General features: G+C 56.2%; 1 protein-coding gene across 7 annotated transcripts in view; it reads right to left on the bottom strand.

Annotated features, from left to right (window-relative positions):
- Positions 1-22932, bottom strand: part of PTPRF (protein tyrosine phosphatase receptor type F) — an 81802-nt gene that overhangs the window by 25605 nt on the left and 33265 nt on the right. For all 7 annotated transcript variants that reach the window (XM_037002206.2, XM_037002215.2, XM_073233777.1 and 4 more), the window contains exons 6-11: positions 22347-22535; positions 13780-13890; positions 4347-4616; positions 2484-3065; positions 2091-2227; positions 1478-1622 (exon numbers count right to left, since the gene is read on the bottom strand). In XM_037002206.2, the coding sequence (XP_036858101.1) occupies positions 1478-1622; positions 2091-2227; positions 2484-3065; positions 4347-4616; positions 13780-13890; positions 22347-22535 (1434 nt within the window). The remainder of the gene's footprint in view (positions 1-1477; positions 1623-2090; positions 2228-2483; positions 3066-4346; positions 4617-13779; positions 13891-22346; positions 22536-22932) is intronic.

Genomic DNA, 22932 nt, shown 5'->3' with positions numbered 1-22932 from the left:
CCCACCTGGTCTCTGGCATCCTAGTGGACCGTCCCATGCCTTCTCACACAGCAGCCAGTCATCCTTCCCATCTGCCCTGTCCCTGAGGGCTGGTGGCTGCTCCAGCCACATTGTCCTGCTGCTCATCCAAGCTGCTGCTTGCTGTCTGGCTGCACGACCAAGCACCCTCCAGCTACAGGGCCTTTGCACTTGCTGAGCCACTGCCTCAGGCCTCTGTGTTCCCCAAGGAAGCCCTCCTTGACCACTCAGGTCAGATGAGGTTCCCGTGCCATCATCTCTGCACTGTCTGTCTCCTCCACAGCACTTTGCCCACATGTAATTAAATGCTTATTTGGGTAACTGCCGGTTTAACATTTGTGTGTCCCACTAGACTAGGATCCCCACAGGGCATGTCAGGGTCATGCTGCCAGCCCTACACCATGCATGTGCTGCCAGCAGGAGCAGAGCAGATGCCTGTAGAATACAGGCCTCGTGTGGCCTCCTGAAGTCACTGGTACATTTGCACAGTCCCATGTTGCACAGACACTGTGTTTAAGGTCATCACATACACTGTATGTCAGGGTCACAGTCCCATCCAGCCACATATCCACAGCCCCATTATCACACAGAGCCTCACGGACAGAGGCCCACTACAGCTGCATGGCCAGATAGCCCATGGTCTCAGGGTCTGTCATCAGGAGAGCTGCAGACCATAGACTGGGTCATAGGTCAGCCACCCAGAGACACACTCACTGGGTCCCAATCCTAAGAGCAGCCCTACAGATTCAGTCCTAGGGGTATATCAGTGACTCACTGACACACACACACACAGGTGCTTCCTGACTAGGTAGTCACACATGGTCACACACACATTCATAGCAGCAGTCTCACACATGCAGGAGTACAGCAAGATATTATGCCATGAAGTTGTCATACAAACGGCCTTGCAGATGGTCTCACACACAAGGTGGGCCTGTGGATATACTCGGTCACATTCTCACAGAGGTGTCCCCGTGTGCAGTTGCTCAGCATGATTACACAGCTCACAGGATCTTCTCATGGTGGGGGACATGAGGCAGGGAATACGGTGACGGGGGAGATGAAGTGTGGGATGCGGGGAGGGAGGATGGCTGCCAAAGCAGGTCTGGACACAGCGAGTGTGGCGATCCTGCCTCTGAGGAGGCCCAGTCAGTTATGTGACCAGTGCAGAGGGGAGTGGAGGAAGGAGATGAGTCACAGACACAGAACTTACCTGGGTGGGGTGGGGGGGATGAGGGACGGAGGGGCAAGAGTCAGGCAGGGAGCAGTGAGGGCAACAGCCGCCTGGACACAGACTATTGGGCACTTACCTGTCCCTCTCTCGAGGTCCAGACCCAGAGCCCAGACCAGAGTCCAGCCTGGTCAAAGGGGAAGTGTGTGTGTGCATGTGTGTGTACGTGTGAGAGCGCATGTGTGTCCCAGCCCAACTGAGGTAGGAAGTAGCCTCAAAGACACTTACTGGACTGCGCTGTGCGGGCCTCAATGGTGGGGGTGAAGACACCCACCCCCATCTCGGAGCGGGCGGCCAGCTGGAAGCGGTACAGTGTGTCAGGCTTCAGGTCCTCTAGGGTGTAGGAGGAGGTGGGGTCGAAGGTCGCCTTGTGCTGGAAGAGCAGGAAGCACTCACTGACTGCGCTGACCTCAAAGATCACTGAGAGGCTGTCCCCTAACACAGGCTGTGGCTGAGCCCTCTGGCCCCATGGTAGCTCCAAGGCTGGCTCCAGGCCGTATGGCCAGCTGGCCGACACAAGGGACTCAAGGCCCAGCGCACACGACAGGCGCCTCACAGACCAAACTGCCATGGGACACCTGGGACATGTTGCCCCAGGGGAACTTCAGGGCTCTGTCAGTGCCATGCGAGCCACAGAGCCTAGGAGACCCAAGGACAAACCTTGGGACTTTGCCCCCAACAAAGGGGTGAAAAGGTCTAAAGACCACAGAGACCACATGAGCCACAGAGCTCCAAGAAGGAACCCAGGGACTGTGCCCAAATGACCACAAATCAAGAAAGTCTGCCTGGGTGAGCCCACCAGAGACCCTCCCCCCTTCTTCTATCCCTGTCAGGCACTCACTTGCTGGCCGTCATCCTCTGCTGCCCAGTACACCAGCTCATACTTGATAATCCGCTCCTGCGGGGGCAGCAGCCATGAGAGCTGGATCCTGGTGTCTGATTCGGCCTCGGCCTGGAAATCTGCTGGCTGGGCAGGCACTGCAACACCCCACATCAGGTGCCATCAGCCTCACCAACTCCCCTTTGGGACAGGGACACCCAGGGAAGGAAGCAGGAGAGACACCCCACACTCCTGTCCTGCATCCCAAGTGACCACATGTGTGCAGAATACGGGCCATCATCCTCCCAGAGCCCCCAGCTTCCAGGGTCTGCCACAGCCTTGCCCACACTTCCTGCCCTCTGACCCCCACCAGCTGTGCCATGGCTGACCAGCCAGCACACTGCCTATACCTACCTCCCTGCTGTGTCTTGACCTGGATGGTGGGGCTGGGTGGGCCGTCACCCACGGCAGTGAAGGCCAATACACGCAGGCTGTAGGTGATGCCAGGTAGCAGGCTGCCCACGGTGGTGAGGAGCCCCGCATCTGTGTTGTGCTTGTGCCAAGAGCTCAGGGGGCGGCGTGAGTCAGGAGTATAGTAGACACGGTAGCCACGTACCAGGCCGTTGGGCTCCTCAGGAGGCTCCCACTGTACCAGCATGGTGCTGGCACTCAGCATGCGCGCTTGCACCCGGCGTGGTGGACTAGAGGGCGCCTGCTCCCCTGTGCGCGCCCGCACTGCCTCGCTGGGCGGCCCTCGCCCAATGCTGTTTACTGCCAGCACACGGAAAGCATACTCTGAGAAAGGGCTAAGGCCGCCAATGCTGTAGCGGGTGGTGGCCACGCCATCCACTTCCTGGAATGCGCCCTCTGTGCCTGCCGCATGGTACTGGATGCCATAGTAGGACACAGGCTCTGAGTTCCCAGAGTCCCAGGTCAGGGTGACACTAGTGGCAGTAGTCTCTGTCACAACAAGGTCAATTGGAGGCTTCGGCAGAGCTGGGGACAAAATGGAAGGCTCATGACCCCAGGAGCCAACACTGCCCTTGTGGTCATCTGTCCGGAGTGTGGCCAACCCTACAGCTCACCTTGAAGAATGGCCTGGAAGGCTCACGGTGGCCTCTGAGGGTACCTAGTAGGGGACGGTGACCAGGCCTATCAGTTCCCCACGGGGCTCTGGGTCATGTAGTGTCCATTCACGACCTTTGTAGAACTTAGTAGAGCCTCACCTAACAGACCCAGAGCTGAAATGGCCTGCCCAGGTCCCATGCAGATAGAAAGCACACAGGCTGGGTGGTGGAGATCTGCCTCTGTGGCTCACCTGCCTACACTCACCTGTTGGCGAGTATGTGAAACAAGCTGGAGAGAGGGAAGCTAATTCCTAGGGGAAAGGCCCTGGGTTTTAGAAAAAGTAATGGAGTCGACAGCCCCACAGACCCTGTGGCTTGGCTCAACCTGAAGGTGAAGTCCCAGGTCCACAGTCACTCATTCAACAAATAATTATCAAGTGCAAGTGTGCTGAGATGCAGAAAAATCCAGGGAATCTCCTCAGAAGGGGTGATCGGGGAAAAGCCTCCCAGACCTTACACCTGGAGCATGAGATGGCGCTGGTGATGGCAAGGGCTGGGCAAGGGACACAGCCAAACAGAAATGTCAGTATGGCCAGTATATAGTGGGCAAGGGAGGCTGCAGGGCAGACCCTTGTCTTTATCCTAGAAGCAACAGGAAGCCACCAGAAAGTGTTTCTCCTTTTCTTGAGAGAGAGGACTTTGACCTGACTTTTCATTTTAAAAAGGTCCCTCCTGAGCTGCAGAATGGAGGATGGGTCAGAGGGAGGTGAGAGTGGAGGTAGGAGGTCTGGGGGCATCTATATATGTGTGCCAGTCCCAGGGCTCCAGCAGGGGCCAGTCCCCTTTGCTACCATTTCACCACATCCTTCTTGCTGGGAGGCTGTTAAACCCCAGGGTCTGGTGCTAAGTAGTGGCTAGGGGGATGCACTGTGGAATCAGATGGCCCAGGCCTCAGTCCCCTCACCTATAAAATAGCAATAATGAGCATATTTACCTAGGGCAACACTGAAACTGAACAGTGTTTGACCCTCAGGAACTCAGTACCGGTTAGCCATTATTAAGATTATTAACGACAGAACCCCCTCCCTTCACTACTGAGGGCTAGGAGAACCCCAGAGCCTGGGCACCCAGGAGAGAACTACCACCCATCTGGTCACCCTCTGAGACACAGCAGGGCTCAGTCAGAGGGAGGCATGCCCATGGCACTCACCTTTCACTGTGACCTGGGCCATAGCCTCAATCATGCCTAGTGAGGAGATGGCCACACAGGTGTAGTTGGCGGAGCGCACAACATTGCTGAGCTCCAGCACATTGCGGCCGACTGGCATTTCATCCTCCTTGGTAAGCTCCTCAGCCCCCATCATCCATTTCACATAGGGCATGGGTGCACCCACAGCGACGCAAGTCAGGTTCACACTGCCGCCTGGCATTACCTCCTGGCTGCTGGGAGGGATGGAGAAACGAGGAGCCACGCGGCGCACTGTGGGAGGAGGGAGAGAGGCACTCACAGGCCAGGCAGGATGCGCGAGAGGATAGAAGGGCAGGGGCCCCTCATCCAGGAAGCCCCTTCTGACAGAGCCAAACCCACCTCGAGACAGGAGGAGTGGGGTTCCTGGGCCCCAGCTTATCACCTCCCGACCCACTGGTGGGCTCTAAGAGTAGCCCCCACACTCAGGGACTGTCTGGAACATAAGAGATTCTGCAACCAAGCTCCCATTTTACAGCCTAGGAAACTGAGGCCCCGAAAAGTCCTCTCTGCCTTAGGTCCCAGGGACTTGGTGCAAGATCCAGGACTTATGTCTATACTCCAGGCCTAGTCAGGCCACATCCGAGGTCACCTTTCAGTGCCTGCCCTTCCCTGCTCCTGACCCCTCTCTACGGGTCTCCAGAGGGGCTAGCTGGGGCACCAGTGAGAGAAGTCCAACACCCCAGGGTGAAAGGTCCCCAGAGCATGGCTGGGCAGGGCAGATGGTTGGTCTAGGAGTGACACGGCCACCATCTTGGGAGTTACTGCCTCCACCTTCAGGCCCATGACCCAAAGGGAAGAGATGAGGACACTGGTATGACCACCTGCTGGGCCCTTAGCCATGCTCAAGGCACAGCCTGGGAACCCAAGAGGAGGGGCTGCCCCTCAGGAGGAGCTGGGCACGGGCAAGGGTTGGGGCGGGCCAGGGATGCGGTCCGCGGGCAGGATGGGCATGACAATGGCAGCAACATGATGAGGGCACTGAACAGATGGCTTTGCACGCCAATGAACTAGGGTCTCAATGGGAAAGGTGGCTGTATCTGCTACAACCTCTGGCCTTGGGCTCCCCAGGTCAGAAGGTGTTCTGAGCTTCTCAGTCCAAGGTGCAGCCTGGAAGTCCCCACTCCACAAAGTTGCAAGCTTGGCATGGACTTTGGGAACATGCAGAGGAAGGGAAGTCAGGCAGACCTAGCCATGGGCAGGCATGCTAGGCATGCAGATGGGTCATGCAGAGGCTGGGGTGTGTCCTTTGGGGGCACCCCTACAGATAGGGCAGGAGAAAGCAGGCAGCAAGGCAGGTCAGAGGGCTCCATTGAGAGGGTGGGGTTCCAAGGACCCTTGCTGGGGAGACTGGACATGCCAAAGACCCATGACGTCATATCAGGAGCACTTCCACTACAGTTTCCAGACTGCTTCTTGCACAGCCCCACACCACAGAATGAGAGCTGGAAGCAACTGCAGACCACCTGGTCCAACCTCTGAGCTCAGTGCACACTTGTCAAGCTGAGGCCCAGACGCCGGACATCTGGCAAATCACCAAGTCTTGCTAATGCACTGCCTAAAACACCTTCCAAACTCACTAATTTCTCTCCAGACCCAGTGCCAACAGCCACCACCAAAGTTGAAGCCACCAGCATCCTTCCCCAGATCACTACAGGAGGCTCTTCATTGTTCCTCCTGCCTTATCGACCTCTAGCCCTCACTCCCATAACTAACCCTCCTCAAACAGCTGGAGCAAATCTGCTCGCATCACTTCCCTATAAAGACTCCTGCATGGTTCTCCAACCACTTCTCTGCCCCATCTTCCTCGGCCCCTGCCTCAACCCTGTCCACACCACCTCCAGACAGAAACAAAAATTGGCATATCTCAGGCAAGCTGGGAATGGCTGGCATCATGGACTGGGCCTATCTCCCTGTTTCAGGCTCACTAGGGATCTCAGCGTATCTCGTGGGCGTCTAGCTAGTATTCTGGCTTCTACAATTGGCACCTGCATTTTCTTTAGGGAACCACTTCTTCCCCCATTACTACATTGGGCATGTGATCTTGTATCACAAGGTACAGCCTTTGGACTTTTGGTAAAAACTATTAGAAGAGTGACACTCCGCTACTGAAATGGCTAACTTTAGAGGGCCCAGGGACCACCGTTCAAACATATGAGAGAAGCTGCTTAAGAAGAAGTCACCTGAGGAGAGCAAAGCTGAGAGACAAAGACAAATGCCTGATGCAAACTACTGAAACGCCTGGACCCAGCCCTGCCCAACGCCAATCTACTTCCCCATTTTTTTAGTTTGCTAAGACAAGAGTTTCCTTGTTTTGCTTAGGCTGATCCAAGTGCGTTTCTGTCACTTGTCCTAAAGGTGGGAGTCCACACTGGATGGTGACAGCACATCATAGGTAAAGAGCAGTTCTGTGTGGATGAGAACAGGTCGATCCTGGAGCATGGCTGCCAAGAGGAAGCTATGGCAAAGAGCCTCCTCTGGGTTCTCCCCACAAACAGCACAGGGGTGAGGCCAGGGGCGTGGGCAGAAGCACTGCCCAGCTGGTGGTGCAGGCATTCCCGGGGCTCTGGAGCAGGGCCTTGGAGGCAGGCCCTGGGAGGAGAGGCACAGGCAGGCAGGTCTGTATGCACACCAGGCCCAGGCCTGCCGGTGAAGGGAGGGGTCAGCACAGCCCCAGCTGGAACAGAAAGGCCCAGGGGAGCAGCCTTAACTGACCAAGTCTCTCCTCCCCTCTCAAGCCAGTGGCTGCCCCATCTCTTCCTCATTCATGGGAATGGGTTTGGGGAAGGGAAACCACTCTTGAGCACCTACTATGTGCTGGAGGTTTCCATGCTGTAGATGCCATCACCTCCTAATTACAAAGAAGGGAACTAACAACTGACACTTTGAGTGATGCCTGTATTTACATATGTACTAGGAGTAGGCCTGTTTGATGGAAAGCTCATGCCTTCTTGAAAAAGACATCTGGAAGGCTCCAGAGGAAAGCTTCTGGAGCTTCTCGGCTTCTGGGTTAGCCCAGGCTGTGAGAAGACACTCTCCAGTTGGCATGAGGATGGGACTTGGAGAGCCTGTACAGAAAGCTGACTGGTCTTTACCCCAAATAGTCTCTGGAGGACAAGATCCTCTATTCCACTGTCAGGAAATGCAGGCTCTTCAGGAACTAATATTGAAAATAGTTTTGTTTTTTTAAATTTTTTATTTCTCCCCTTCTATACAGTTGTATGGGAGAACTCCAGGGGCCAAGGATGAGTTTGAGAGGGCAGACGTGACACTTAGGATCACCCCCAGCACCAGGCAAGGGCCTCAAGCCTAGACTCTGGGGTGCGCCACCCGTGGCACTTCCACAAACCCCGGGTTTCAGCCACAGACACAGAGTTCTGCAGTGAGGTTTCCTGCAGCTCACTCATCGTCCCCACGGTGCAAGGGAGGTTGGGGCACACCTATGGGGGGCAGGTGGGGCAAGGGAGCTGAGGCAATCTCGGGTATCCCGGGTGCCAGCAGGGCTACATCCTGGGCCTGCCTGGACAGCCACCTCCTTTCCAACACCAGGGATGGCTGGTGCCTCCCTGCGGCAGCACAGTCACAGACACAAGGCCTTCAAAAAGGGCAGAGCTCGCCCTGGACTCAGTCTACTGACAGAGCAACAGCAGGCCAGGAAAAGCCAGAGCCAGAAAAAATGCACTTAGGATCTTATCTTGGGCTCCAACAATGCCTCTCTATTACCGTTGCCTGTGCATCCTTGCTGCTGACATTTATAGACAATTTTCAAAACAGGGCTCTGCCATTTCTGGATTACATGTAGGCTGTAACTTTTAAGTCTAATTATTTGCACTGACAACCCCCTATAATAGGGCAGTGTGGCGCCCGAAGGCATCAGCATTCAGTGGAGTGACGGCCTAATCGCAGGGGGAGGCAGCCCCGCAATCTGCATTCACTCGGAAATTTCTCTGATGAAAATAACACAACATTAGGGAGGGGTAAGGGGCAGGATCCACTGTATCAAGATAAAATAACTCTTTAATAAATAACCTTGTGGCTGCCGCAGAGCAGTAATTAAATGCCAGTGCACTCGGCACAGTTTTAAGTAAAGCTGGAAAAACGTGAGATGTAATTATCAGCGCCAAACAAATTACCAGCCCGGCAAATCCCCCTGGAATATTTAGAAACTCATTTCTGCCTTCCTGTTAAATATTTGTGTACGTGCTTATTTTTGGTGGGACCATGGATGAATAAGAGGAGAAGGGACAAGGGACCAGGAGGGTGGGGGAAGGGGCGTCGTGGGAGGTGGCTGCAGGCTCGGCTGTCTCTGCTGAGGACTGTTTTCTGAATGCGCCCTAGATCTGCCCCGTCAGCAAAACAGTGTAACCGAAATGCCCCAGCGCTCAGGAGCGTATCTGGAGGGATGCTGTGGGCTACTATGTGAGCCGAGGCTGCAGCCCTCCCCTCAACTGGCTCAACTCTCCCTCATGTAGGAAACTCAAGCCAAGGAGATGATGCAGGGGGGACCGGGTGGCCTGGGTCTGCTTCCTGGCATCTGGTCCAAAGCCCAGAGAACAGGCGAGCCTCCTTTGGGCCACTCAGACCATGTGACACAAGAAAGACTGCTAGCCCCTGCTGTGGCTTCAGGATTGGGGGTAGGGGTCTGGCCCTTTGTGGGGCTGAGAGGAGCTCCATGTGAAAATACTCTGGATATGCTGGAGTGGAGTGTCCAGGAGGCCCTTCCCAACCTGTGGTTGGGCCGGGCTCTTCTGGGCTCCCACGTGTGGCTCACTCATTGCCACTGACCATTCAGTCCGATGTGAGCTGGGTCTGAATGCCCAGCATCCAGCACAGGGCTGAGGAAATGTGAGCTGGCTGGAAGGCTTAGGCAGAGAGGCCTGGGGTAGGTGTGAAGATCTTTATTTGGATCTGGTGGGAGAGGGAAAAGACAAGAGCATAGAAGACTGCCTCAGTAAGCCAAGATGATGCCACCTGCCCTGTGTCAGACACCACGCTCCGGGAGGCAGACTGGGGCTGACTGCCCCATTAAGCCTTAGTGGGGAGCTCAAGGTCAGGGCAGACCCTGCAGGTCTTTTGTCCTCTGTTGCAGGACCATGAGGGGTAAGCTCATTCTAGATTAGCTTTTCCCCTCCACCTTCCCAGTGGTTTCAGCTGAGCTTGGGCAAACATGGAGTTTAGGTGAGTGGGGGTTTGTAGAAGGCCCCACAGGTACACACAAAGCACTAGAGGTCTTAAGAGCTCCCTGCAACCACCCGAGTGCCACCTAGAACAGACAGCTGGCCTGGCCCAGGCACATAGGTAGGGTGCAGTTGTGTGCCATGCACCATGCATGCCCAACCACCCCAAAAGGGCAGCCCAGCTAAAGGGACATGCAGGCACAAGGTGCATCGGGGACCCAAGCCACAGAAACATGCAGGGCAGTGGGGCTTGCCCACCCACCCCTGGTCCTGCCCGCCTGCTGGCCCAAACAACACAGGGCAGAGCCCAACTGGTGGGCAGGTATGGCTGGAGCGAGCCCAAAGGGACCTGATTGAGCCCGCGGGTCCCTACTGACAGGAGCATCCCATCGATTGGTGAACTGTAGATGGATAAGAAGTGAAAAGGACCAACCTTCTCGCTGATCTGAGAGATGAGAGTTTGGGTTGATGGCAGAGTGCGATGAGGATGAGGAGGGAATAAAAAAAAAGACAAGGAGAAACACAGAGAGAGTAAAAACAGGCCAACCTTCATCTGCCCACACAGCACAGAAATGGAACAAGACTCTTGTGTCCTGCGCACAAATACGTGCACACACAGGTGCGCATGGACCACGCTGCTCACAAAAGACTCAGGACTCATGGACGACATGGTGGACAGAGCTGGGTCCTGCTGGCAGGTGCCAGGATGCCAAGGATGGGACAGGGAAGGGGAGAAGCGGGGCACAGACAGGTCCCCATGCCTCATACACACCCCATGGCTCGGATGGACCCAGTGAGCTAGGCTCTGGGGTCGGGGGCCACCCAGCCCACAAACCCACCAAGACACATGGGCTGCTGGGATCCCGCCACCTGGAGGAGGCCCCACACTGACAGCATTACAGCGTGAGGAGCAGGTCTGCGCGCCTGTGGGGAGAAAGGCCGTGGAGACATTGCCCATTCAGGGACAGCTGTGGCCCAGAGGCCAGCTCCCTGCAGAGAAGGGAAGGCTGGGGACAGGGAGGCCAGGCTCTGCGGAGGGTGGGGCCCACCCTGGCGGCTGTGTGTCCTGAGAGTAGGAGAGAGACGCTGTGGATGGAAGGAGAGAGTGAGTCACTCAGGGAGGGAGTCAGATGATGACGACGAGAGGCTGGTCCACCCAGCATGCCCAGGCCTGCTAGACTGTGGGTGGATCTGCAGGCAGCTGTGAGCAAAGTCAGAAGTGACTGCACGACGTGCCTCCGACAGCACTGTCCTGACAGGTGGCAGTGACAGCAGCTACTGACTGCCAAGCACTGGTGTGCCTGGCACCACACTGGGAGCTTTACATGCATTGTCCCACTAAATGCAGCAATTACAGGGTCTCAGAGAAATAGTGGGAGCCTGAGATTCTGGGGGACAGATGAGGGATGTGAGGTAGACACTGAAGCCAAATCTGAGGACTTGGGCCCAGGGGACATGGTGGGAGCGGAGAGTCAGAGACGAATGGAGGTGTATGCCAGCAGCCCACCCACCCAGAGTAGTTCTCAAGTGGGGGGATTCTCCCAGGTAACATGGGCAAGGTGTGGAGATATTCTGGGCTGTCATGATGGGGGGGTGCTTCTGGCATCCAGTGGGCCAGGAGTGCTGCTAAATATCCTACAGCCAGATAGCACAGGAGAGCCCTCCACAACTAAGAATGATCTGGCCCCAAATATCAACAGTGCCCAGGTTGAGAAACTGGGCTTAGAGCCCACACTGACCCGGATGATGAGGCTTCTGGCTGTTGGAGCCCACAGGCCTCGAGGGTAACAGGTGCCTGCTCTGGAAGAAAGCCTCGCAGCCACTCTGCTAGGAGACGGGCAGACACAGGGCAGCAGGCAGGCAGGCTCTGGGGGTTTTCCCTATGGGAGGCCCACCCAGAAGCAGGGTTCAGGACACAGAGCTGGTGGCCAGCACAGCTGAGGCTCTCCCAGAGGAGCTGGGGATGGCGAGCACTCAGCGGGGTGCAGACCCAAGGGCAAGGGTCCTGGAAACAGGGCTTTCCGGGTACCTTCAAGTCCAGTCAGTAAGGCTGGTTGTGAGCCTGCAGAGCAAGCTGCTCTTGGCCAAGCAGGGCAGGTGCAGGTCCAGGTTCAGGTGGGGCCTGGGTGTGATACAAGTCCTAGGGACAGAGACTTAGGACTGGCCCAGACATCAGGGCCCCAGAACACACGTGTGTGACAGTGAGAGACAAGTGAAGCCAGGTCAGGACAGTCTGTCTTAGGGTCCCTGGCCTGTGGGGCTAGAATTAAAGGAACCCCCACATTCCCTGCCCAAAAGGCCTGGCCATGAGCCAGGAAAGTGATTCAGGAAGATCTGGTGGGGGTGGGGGATAGGCCATGGCAGGAGAAGTCAGGGTCCTTTCTGGCCCACCCTGGGTGGGCATGGGGGACTCATGGAGCTGCAGGTGAGAGCTCCCTGGTCAGTGCCTAAGCAGCCAGCTCTAGCAGCTGAGCTCAGCTCATCTCCAGAGACCCACTGCCCCGCCTTGGGGACAGGGCCAGAGTGATGTGGTGACTTTGGGGAATGTCGCCCAGCCAAGATGACGACGCAGGTCATCCACCTTGGGTCTGGGCCTTCTCCCACTCGGTACAGATATTTGTAGCCGTGCCCCAGGAAGTGTGTCCACACGACCGCACGCATAAAGCTTGCCTGGGATGCATGGTGGCTCTGCCGGGCCTCTCCTCTCCCCACTGCAGCCACATGCAGCAAAAGGCCTTCCTGTGGAGGCCCAGGACCTCCTCTCTCTTGACCCTGTGATCTTTTGGAAGAATTGCTCTGTCAGGACCACACAGTATTTAAGATGGTCCAACTGGGAGGAGGCAGGTCTCTGAGAAGGGTCATTCCAGTTGCTCCTCTAGAAGAGGGGACTCATCAGGACCCCTGTGTGCCCATCTGCAGCTCTGGAGCAGTGTCAGGGGAAGGCTGTGCGGTTTACAGTTCCACTCATCCTGGCCGTCTGGGTGGTTGCTATGCTCCTGGCCTCCCTGCCCTGATGTACCTACCCACTGAGATAAGCATGGACAAGCAGGACACCTGACGAGGGGTCCCCCAAGGACCTCCCATTCCATACTGCCTGACTCTTAAGGAAGCATCGCCCGTTGTCTCAGAAGCACAATTTACCTATCACCAAGTGGGGTGGCAGCCTGCGGCCTGCTGGAAACCTGTGCCCTGACACAGAGCAGCCCCTCAAGAGGTAGATGGTTGACAACCTAATTCTCTGTGCCCTTTCTGACCATGTGGCCATAAAGAGTGGGACAGGCCACTGCCATCGTCCTGCCCATGCTTGACCCCTTAAGAAGCTGTGCTAAGCAATGACTGTGATGAATTCACTGCAAGGAAGCTGCATGCATTTGCCTTTACAAACCCCCTGCGTGGAGACAGTTTCACTTTTAATGACGCCCATCTGTGTAAGAGAGCTAAGTGAGGGGATGTAGGGGTAGGTCGGCTCCCGGGCCCCTCCTGGGCACTGCACACCAGACCCAGTGTGTTCTCACGAGAGGGCAGGGGGCCAGCTTTTACTGCCCTTGGACTATAAGCATAGCAGAGACTGGACACTCCAAACAGTCCCAAGGCTCTCTCGGCTGAGTGCCTGGACCTGGGAAAATGTGCGATCCATAGTCCCAGCAAGGAGAACCTAGAACATAGTAAGTGTTCACTGGTAGGGGCTCACAGCCTTCTCAGCCTGACCCTCTCTCTATACAAGAGTCCTGGCTCAGAACAGAGCACAGGTGGCTCCTCCTCCAGGAAGGCCCTGGGCAGACCTGGCCAGAGGGCAGGCTCACCTGGCCTGGAGCCCACCCTGCTGGGGAGGGCAGGACAGGTGTGTACATGTTTACACGCAAACACATGCCTACTCATGGACACACATGCGTGCACGCACAACGAGAATTCTGCTTACAAGGCTCTAGACTCCCGTGGGACTCTGGGCCCATGTGGCAGAACCTATACAAAATATAAATGCTCCCAAGTGTGGCTGCCTCCCAAAAGGCCTGCAGGGAAGGAAGACAAAGTAATGGCGGACATTAGGAGCCTGCCCAGTGGGAGCTGTTGCTGCTGCGATGGCTGCTGCAGAAAGAGGTGGGAAGGAGAGACTGGGCCATGACAGCCCCCAAGCGTCCACACCAAGGGCTCCAGGCGCTATGTCTGGCAGGGCAGCTCAGCTCCATGGAGACAGGGCTGGGCACTGCCTGAGTCCTTACCTCGCACATACAGGTTGGCAGGGGCTGAGTAGCGTGTGCCCGCGGAGTTGGTCGCCACACACTCGTACTTGCCTTGGTCCGACTCCTCACTGCTCTCAATCTGCAAGGCACCTGCAGGAACACAAAGACAGAGGTCACGGGGAGGGGTCTCAACAGCATTTGTGGCTCGTGTCGGCCAGATGTTGCAGACATCAGGGTCATACCCCAGCACGGAGATGCTTCCAAGCAGCTGTCCCTCACAAGCCCAGTGGCCTCCTGGCTGGAACCAAGTGTCACAGTCTGGAGCACAATCCCACTCTGCCCTACAGTCCTGTCGGGACTACTGGCTGGGCCAGGGGCACTACTACCACCGACTCCACTAAGTGTCCACCAGGCTCTGGCCAATACTAGAGCCTATTTGCCAACAAGCATCTCCGTTAGTGCTCCCAGCCCTACCAGCTCTGCTGGGCAATGAGGAGCCAGGCGTGGGTGGGAGCACCCTGTGTACCTGCTGGCCCGGGACTGTCAAGCACACAATGTCCTCACTGGGCAAGAGCCTGAGAATGTGTTGCTCACCAGAACCCCACAGGAAGAAAGGGGCTTGCCCTTGGGGCCTGGTGCCCAGCAGCCACAGCTTACAGCACCCATCCTCCCCGCCCACCCCACCCCCTCTCACCCCGCCAGCCCCACCCATTCCGGCTCCTCTCTTCAGCCTGGGCCCGCTAAAGTGCTTCGACCCACCACGGCTCTTGCATAATTCAGGAGGCTAATGGAGGCTGTAGCTCCCACGTGGGCCAGCGCCCTGAAGGGCTGCTCTGGCCGCAGACGGACAGACAGGAGCCAGGATTGCAGGGCAGCTGAAAAGGACCCTCAAAGAGGTGGAGGAAACGTGGGCTTGGGGCCAGTGCTGGCAGGTCTGGGTTGGGGAGCCTAAGGCGGGGGTGGGGTGAAACCACTCGACTTGACCACCCGCTAGCCCTGGCAATAAAAATGTGAAAACACTGCTTGAGAGAGCATGCTGGGCAAGCTGTCTGGGACAGCAACACCCAGAGGCAAGGCAGCCCCCTCTTCCTGGAACAAGCTGACAATCACACCCACACAGGACGGGCCAAAGGACTGTTAATAACCCCACAGGACACAGCCTGACAGAAAACCACCTCCTGCAGAGAAATAGCCAGGGGACCCCAACAGCCCCACCCCTTCCAGGACCCAGGCTAGCTGATGGTCACACCCGTACGGAACCTGCCAGACCCCCAACTGGACTGGACAGGGGCCACAGGAAGAATTCCAAGCCATTCTCTCACAGCCCAGGCCCTGGGGTGTACCACTACGGGTCTTTGCTGTAGCCCCTCACTGTGGGACATCCCTCTTCCACGAGCCCCAGGGTGGCAGGAGAGGCCATGGTCACCCAGTGGCCTGGGAGCTGAGCTGGGGGAAAGGCTCCTTGGGCTCGGTCCTGATGCAGAACGACAAGGGGCTGGCCTGCTCTGTGGTCCTGTCCTCAGCCCTCCCCATGGGCATCAGGGAGCATGAGGGCCCAGGACAGATGCCAAATACCCAACTTCTGTGTGAACAGCCCTGATGCGCCCCCAACAGGTCATGTTTATGGGATGGATGGACATTGTTACAGAAAATGTTGATTCAAGCAGGTGGGGGTAGGCCCCTGGCTGGGGGGTGGGGTGCTGCACTGAGGTAAGCTCACTTTGCGGTGGGGGAAGACCTGGAGGCTGGAGTCACAGGTGGTGACAGGAAGTGGTACCTGGGTGAGGAGGCTCCCCAGCACCAAGAGCCAGGACTAGTCGGGGGACAACACTGACCCTGAACCTATGTGTATACTGAAAGCCCCAAATCTATAACCAATACCAAGACCCAGCAGAGGAGCATGAAGAGTCAGTGTAGGCTGAGAGGATAGGTCGGGGATTTGGAGGGCAAGCCCTGCCCTTAGGGGTGATGGACAAGATGCCGCACAGGGAGGCAGCTGCTGCTCGCAGCCCCGACTTCTGTCCTGAGAACATCCTGGCCCTCTGAGGGTCTAAATGTCGCCAAGGACGCTGAGAGAGGTGCGGAAAAATGAGGTGAATAAAAACAGTGCCAAAGCGAGCATTTTACAGGGGGTCTGCTCTGTGTCAGACACCACCTAAATCCTCATCCTCTCCTGCCCCCATGATCCCATGAGGTGTGGCCCTGGCCCCAATTTAAAGCACAGGAAATGGCCTTCTGAGAGATGTTATCGATTTTCTGAAGGTCATGCAGGTGGCAAGTCACACTTGAACATGGATCTTTGAGTCCAGAGTCGGGGCTTTGAAACCAGACTGCAGGCCCAGCTGCGTAAAAGCAGCTGGGTGCTAATAGGTCAGATGACCTAGTTACGCAGGACCCTGTTTATTTCTCTGTTGTCATCTCATCATCTACACTAAAGTCTTAACTGACTGTTAAGTGTTTGCTGGGCTGAAGAGATTTATAGGGTGGTCCTTATTCTTCTATTGGGTCGGGATGTTAAAGGGAAGTCAGGTAATAATTGAGGGCCCCAAGACAAGAGAGGTTTTTGAGAGGAGGCTTGGTCACGTTCCCCCACCTCACAGGAGAACTCTCCTCTGTGCCCAGGCTTGGGTACTGGGGCTTGGCTTCATTGTGGGAGCTGACAGAGTCCCTCCTGTGGGGCTGGCCTAGAAGGCCCGGGAAGTAGGCAGGGCTCAGCTGAGAATCTCCACAATCCAGACTTGTAATGGATGAGTCCACAGGAGGGAATGACCAAGAGTGGATGTGTGTGGTGGCCAGCGGTATCGAGGGGGCTGGAGCTGGAGATGAGGACGCTGGAGAGGTCAGAATGGGGATGGGGGAGGTGAAGGACTGGACGGGATGGAGTGGTGGTGACAGCAGTGGCGTGGCGAGATGCACGGACAGCATTCTTACCTCTGATTGGTGAACCACCTGGCGAGGTAATTTGAATGCAAATAAGATCAGAGAGAAGCATTAGTACAAAAGGAAGGAAAGCCACAAAAAGCCAAATCAGATAAAATAAAACATGAGAAAGGGCCTTAAATACACGGAGAAATCCAGGCCTAAGTTAGGCCAGCCGGCAGGTGATGTGTGCACAAGCCCAGACTGAGGGAAGGTGAAGATTTGCCCCCCAGGTCACTGGCACTGCTCTGAGGAGAGCTGGATGGGGGATCAGCAGGGATGGAGGAAATAGGAGTCAGGGAGGTGGATTCCTCAGGGTTCCTGCAGACCTGGCTGGCTGAAGCCAATGGAGGAGAAGGTGAATAAAAGTAGCAAACCCACCCCTCAGGGCCACCCAAATTCCAGAGATGGATAGGATTTTAAAACAAAGCACTTACCAAAACAAACCAGGGCATTAATCAGACAGAAGAAAGGGCTAAAGGGAGGGCTTGCCATAGGTTACCACGAGACCAGGTCTTCCTGGAACAAACACAGCAGCCCAGCCCTGCTGTGGGACTCGGGGCGAACTGACAAACCAGCGGCAGCCTCTCTGTAAAGTCCACTCAGCCCTGCTGAAAACGGAGTGACTACTGAGCTCCCCACCAACCCGACTGACTGGTGAGAACCCAAGGGCAGGGCTCAGCCCTTGCCTGTTCAGTGCTTCATGACCCAGGGATCAGCAGCTGGGAGGACTGGCCACTCACCCTCCAAACACCTAGTGCAGGGCTATTATGAGGTCTGCATGGGCTCCCTTCCCAACAGGTACCCCCACTGACACTGTGCTCAGCCTGTCTCCTACCACTGCCTTACCCAGAGGAGTGAGGAACCTGTGGGCAGGCCCAGACCAGACCCGCACTGTCTACCCTGTCCCTCTCTGCCCCTCTGCCCACTCCAGGGGAGGGAAGGGTGACAGGGGACACACACTGATCGCTATCTCATTGAACTTAATGACACCCTTGTTGGAATTATTTGTCTCCGCTGAGAATGACGGAACAGAGGCTGAGGAACACTGACTTGCCCAAAGCCCAAGGTCACAGAGCTTGTAAGTGAGGTGGCAGAACTGACCAGCCCTGGCCCACAGCCCTCCCACTGCCCTAGGCTGCGTCCTGCAGACACAGAGCCGGAGGGAAGACAAAGGAGGCGATGGGGGTGGGGGAGCTGCAGAAAAACTGGGGAGAACCCGTCATCACAGTGGCCCTCCATGGTCGCCCCGGGGACTTCTAGTGCCCCTGGAACCCTTTCAGGGGGTCCACAAGGTCAAAACTCTTTTCAATACTAAGAATTTGTTTGTCTTTTTCCTGCCTGTTCTCTCGTGAACATAAAGTAGGGCTTTCCAGAGGCTCTGTTACTGTGATATTATGAGAGTCCAATACAGAAGTATGAGAATCCACCTGCTCTTCTGTTAGACCCCAAATCAAAGAGATTTGTAAAAGTACAGAACAATGCTACTCTTCTCACTAAATGTTTTTGTTCTGGAAAATAACATTTTTCATTAAAAAATGTTATTTGTGCTAACACTCAAGGGTTTTAAATCATAAAGTGGATTAATAAATATTAAAAATCTTCTGAGTCTTACATCCAATATGGTAATTATTGATAGATAAAACCCACACAAAGAAAAGCTCCTCTGATATTTATAATCAGGGGTTCTGAGACCAAAAAGCTGACCACTGCTGACCTGCAGTCCAGGCCTGACCCAGGAAGGGGTGGCAGCCTGAGAGGTCTGAGACCAGGACCTGGCTTCCAGCTTCAGCTCTCCCAAAACCTGACCTGCTGTGGGAGATGACTCATGGGCCTCTCCGAGTAGTCGTTTCCCCCAAGCTGAAAGAAGAACTGCCTTTCCTTTTCCACATCACAGGGGGCGGGTGGGGGACAGGCAGGACTCAGGGCTCAGCCACTGCCGGAGAGGAGCCAGTGAGCTCAGGCCAGACAGGGGCCATTACGACACACTGACAACAACACCCTCCTGGCTGACCGGGCTGGCGGTGGGGCGGAGTCAGGGGCCCACATTGGAGACTGCTCTGCACCTTGCTCCGCGTCCCCTCCACTAGAGCCAGTGGGCGTCCTCCCACAGCCAGATGCTGGCCTTTCTGCTTGAAGTGCCAGTCTTGGCTCGGGTGTCGTGGGGTGGCAGGAGACTGTGCCCTGGGTGCACACTGACAGGACACTGGGATGAACGGAGCACAGGAGGTCTCCTCAGAGCTCTGCCCAGGCTTGGCCAACAGTTCCTCTCAGGCGTCAGTAGTGGCTCTGAGCCCCACCTGGAAGTCAGCACCTATTTGCTGCTCCAGTGATGCTACCTGTTCTGGCCTCAATTTACCCTCTCCCTGAGCATGCTGCTATTCCTCCTGCACCCAACCTGGGTCTCAAGCTCAAATTCCCGAAGGGGCCCCTGTGGCCGCACCTTATGTCACCTCACTGAGGAAGGTGCCTGGGAAGCAAAGCTCATGCCCCAGCTGCACTTGCCCCGGCTGCCTTCCATCCAGCTCCAGCTCGGAGGCTTGTCATGGGGACATGTGCTGTGGTTTGCCCTGGGGACATGAGTTGGGGCTTGGTTGCAGGTGCCTGAGGAGTTCTGGGCACTGGTCAGCAAGGGGCTGAGCTCCAGGAAGGACAGGTCTGTGCAGCTCTGGAATATTTGCCGGGTCCAGGCATTCCCCAGGCCCCAGGTTCGGTATATGTGATACCAGCAGGCCCCTGGGTGACTTCACAGGGGAGCTCCCTGGCCCTGGATCTCCATGTGTGACCCCAGGTGGCTTCCTTAACTCAGCTGTAAGGGCATAATAACCACAGCCTGTCTTACTTCTCAGGGCTGCAGGAGAATCAAGTTCAACAAAAAGCAGGAGAGCACTTTGTGAGCTGTCAGTGGTGCGTAAACCGTGAAGGTTGCTGTAAACAGTCGAGTGTTTGGAGGCCTGACTCCACTCCATGAAGGGATGTCCCTGTCAGATGGGCATGGAGCAGCCCTGCACCCTTCTAAGAGGATGGGGCAGCAGCCATTGAGGCTGGGAGTCAGGCAGTGGTAGGGAAGAGAGTCCTGTCTGTTATTATGGAGGTGGGATGACTGAAGCCCCTCAGGGGTCACCCTCAGCAGCGGGACCCTGGCAGGTCACAGCTTCCAGGAGGAAGAAAAGGTCAAATAAGGTCTTCTTGGACCAGGGCAGTGGGACGAGTGGACATGAGTCTGTAGGGACAGGGCCCAAAGGTCATGTTCATGAAATCATTCATCAACAAGAGCTCAGAGATACCTTTCCCATGCTGGGCACTGGGGGACCTCACAGAGGGGACCCAGACCCAGGCCATTTCTACAAGAAGTGCCCAGTCTGAGTGAGCAGAGCTGGAGTCAGACAGTGACAACATAAAGCAGAGTAAGTCCTGAAGGAGTAGGCCTTCCTGAGGCAGAGGAGGGGGAGACTGCCCATTCTGGTGAATGTGAGCAAAGGACAAGCATGGTCAGGGTGGCTCAGGGCAAGTGGGAAGTGGCCAGAGGTAAGAGCCCATTCAGGGAGCCCTCACCAGACGCCGGCGGTAAATGAGCACCTTAACGCCATCAACTCACTTCATCCTTACTTTAACTGCTTCCTGACGATGATGAAAAAACTGAAGCTCAAACAGGTCAAATAACTTAGCCAGGCCTACAGAGCTAATAAATGGTGCAATGGGGGCCTAATGAGATAAAGCTGGAGATGCGCGCTGGGAAGGTGGAGAAGGGTTCTGTGTGCCTTGTCCAGGAGTGTGCTCCTGACACGCAGGCAGTGATGTACCACTGGGTTTGTCAGAGCAGAGGGACATGAGCAGGAAACTCTGCTGCAGCAGAGACAGAGGGGAGAGCCTGGAGGCAGGGACAGCAGTGTTTAGTGACTGACTGGGATATAGCTGAGGTAGCCAAGGAGAAAAGGGTCCAACTTGAGAGGACTGTGGGTGACAACAAGGACTTACTGGGGTAGGAGTAGAGCTATGTCCCAGGTTTCAGGCTGTGGGGCTGCCACTCACAGAGAAGTCAGTCAGAGAAGGGCATGGATGTTTGGGAAGGAGGTCACCACTCATACAGTAAAGGTGACACCCAGTAGACAGACAGATTTTTCAGTCTAGAGCCCATGCAAGATGTTTGGTTTGGAGAGACGGAACTCAGAGGTACAGGAGTGGAGGAGGGACTTGAAGCCATGGGGGGGGGTGAGCTGGCCCAGGGGAGATTCTGTCCCTGGGGCAAAGGCAGGGAGCAAGGGTTCCCTGGCTGGAGGAATGAGCAGAAGACAACAGAGAAGTAAGAGGGAAGCCAGCGAGAAGCGGGAGGGAGTGACTGAGGGGGAGGAAAGGGTATCCATTGCTGGGAGAGGGCGCGGACACCTAGGCCTCAGCAGCAGTCTGTGGAGTAGTGGGCGGGAGCTGACTCACAGGGCAATGAATGGGTGGCACAGGGCCCGGCACACAGCAAGCACTACATAAATACTTGATGCACGATGCACGAGAAGGCATGCCTTCCCAGAACTGCTGCCATGGACAGTCAATGCCTTTCTGGGGTGGAGGCCAGGCCTGCGGGAGGACCATCTGGCTGCTTGGGGAGCCAGCCTGGGGGACTGTAGGAAATGCGGAGAGGCTGAACCGTGCCGGCCTCTGTGCAGTGCTGGGCAGCAGCCGCAAACGCTGCCGGACCATTTCCTGCCTTGATTATGGCTGTTTTAATTAACTGCGCTACAGCTGCCTCCATCTTGTTGAGTTTTAATTAAATTAAATGAGCTAACACTTCGTAGGCTGTCTCTGGTGACCATGGCCGAGGTCAGAATCCTGCCGCTGCTGGGTGGTTCATCTCTCCCACCTCCCCTGGGCACCACCAGGGCATCCACCTGGTGGGAGTTGGTGGGGAGGGGCAGGAGCACCTCTGAGGCCTACAGGACCCTGAAAGAGGCAGGGTCACGTCCTTCTTTGTGGTGTTGACATCATAGCTGATGGGCAGCAGGGGCTCTGGCTGGTGCCAGTCATCCCACACAAGCCCACCTTCCCAGAGCTAGCCCGGGGGAGCTTCTGGCCCAAGATCTATTGCTCCAACCCGGTTGGTGGCAGATGCAGAATACAGCTAAGCTGATTCTGAGCCTCCTTTCCCGCCTGCTCTGTTCCCACAAAAACTGAATCAATGATGCTGGTGGGAGCCTCACAGGATCGATCAACAGGGGCGATGCCTCCCACGAGGTCTTGAAGGCATCCTTGCTCCCAGGGCTCCAGGCTGGCTCAACTAAGACAGCAGAGGCATCTTTGGCCTCTTTTCCTGGCTAATCCCTGCTGTCTAGAGAAGCAAAGAGAAGCAACATCCAGGCCACCCCCCAGGCCAGGCAACAGGGAGAATGGAGGATGAATACCCACAGAGCCCCTTCACAGAGCCCAACATCACCCTGGGCACGTTACTTGTGCTGCAAGGAACAGGTCTCTCCAGAAGTCTAGACTCTGAGGATCCCAAGAAGGTAGAAGAATCTCCCATGACAGCCCTTGCTGCCAAGGTCCCTTCCCTAGGCCAGGCAGACCTGTAGGAGGGTCCAGGCTGAGGTCTCCTGGGGCTCCCAGGCACCCAGGCCCAAGAGGGGAGCTTGTGCCGGGTTCTGGTCAGGCACCTTTCCTGAGTCTGAGCAGCCCCTTGATCCTCGCCCTCTGCTTACCTGAACGTAGCTGTTTGATGCGGCCATTGCTTGTGGCAGGGTCCACAGGGAGGAAGTCTTTGAACCAAGAGATCTCAGGGTCTGGATTTCCGCCTGCTGCACACAACATGGTGGCGGTGCGTGCCTTCTCCACCACCTTCAGCTGGGGCCCCATGTCGATGGAGGGGAACCCAGAGGGCAGATGTTCCTCTGCAGACAAAGAGCAGATGTGTGCATTAGGGCTGGCACTGCCTGCCCGCTAGGACCCCACTCTGTGGGCAGCTTGTCCTGACTCCTTCCAGACTCCTCTCCCTAATCCCTGACTTCTAAGCATGAAGCCGGCCCCAACATGGGAGAACCAGAGTCCTGTGTCCCACTGCCCAGGCCAGTCCTTTGCAGGGCAGGGGGCTGCAGTGGAGCCCACCCTGCCCTGTTAAGAGTTTCTGGATCTGAAAACAATGCCTAACACTAAAGATGTCAGCATTCCTGAGCCCTGGGAAAAATAAGGATTGATGCTCTGCTGGCCACAGCAGAAAGTGCTACATGGACACTGTGCTGTAGGAGCTCCTGTGCTGTCCAGTCCCCCATTCCCTTATCTGCACATGCA

The sequence above is a fragment of the Manis javanica genome, chromosome 4, assembly GCF_040802235.1.
Source record: "Manis javanica isolate MJ-LG chromosome 4, MJ_LKY, whole genome shotgun sequence".
Taxonomy (NCBI): Eukaryota; Metazoa; Chordata; class Mammalia; order Pholidota; family Manidae; genus Manis; species Manis javanica.
This window is presented reverse-complemented; position numbering and strand designations above follow the sequence as displayed.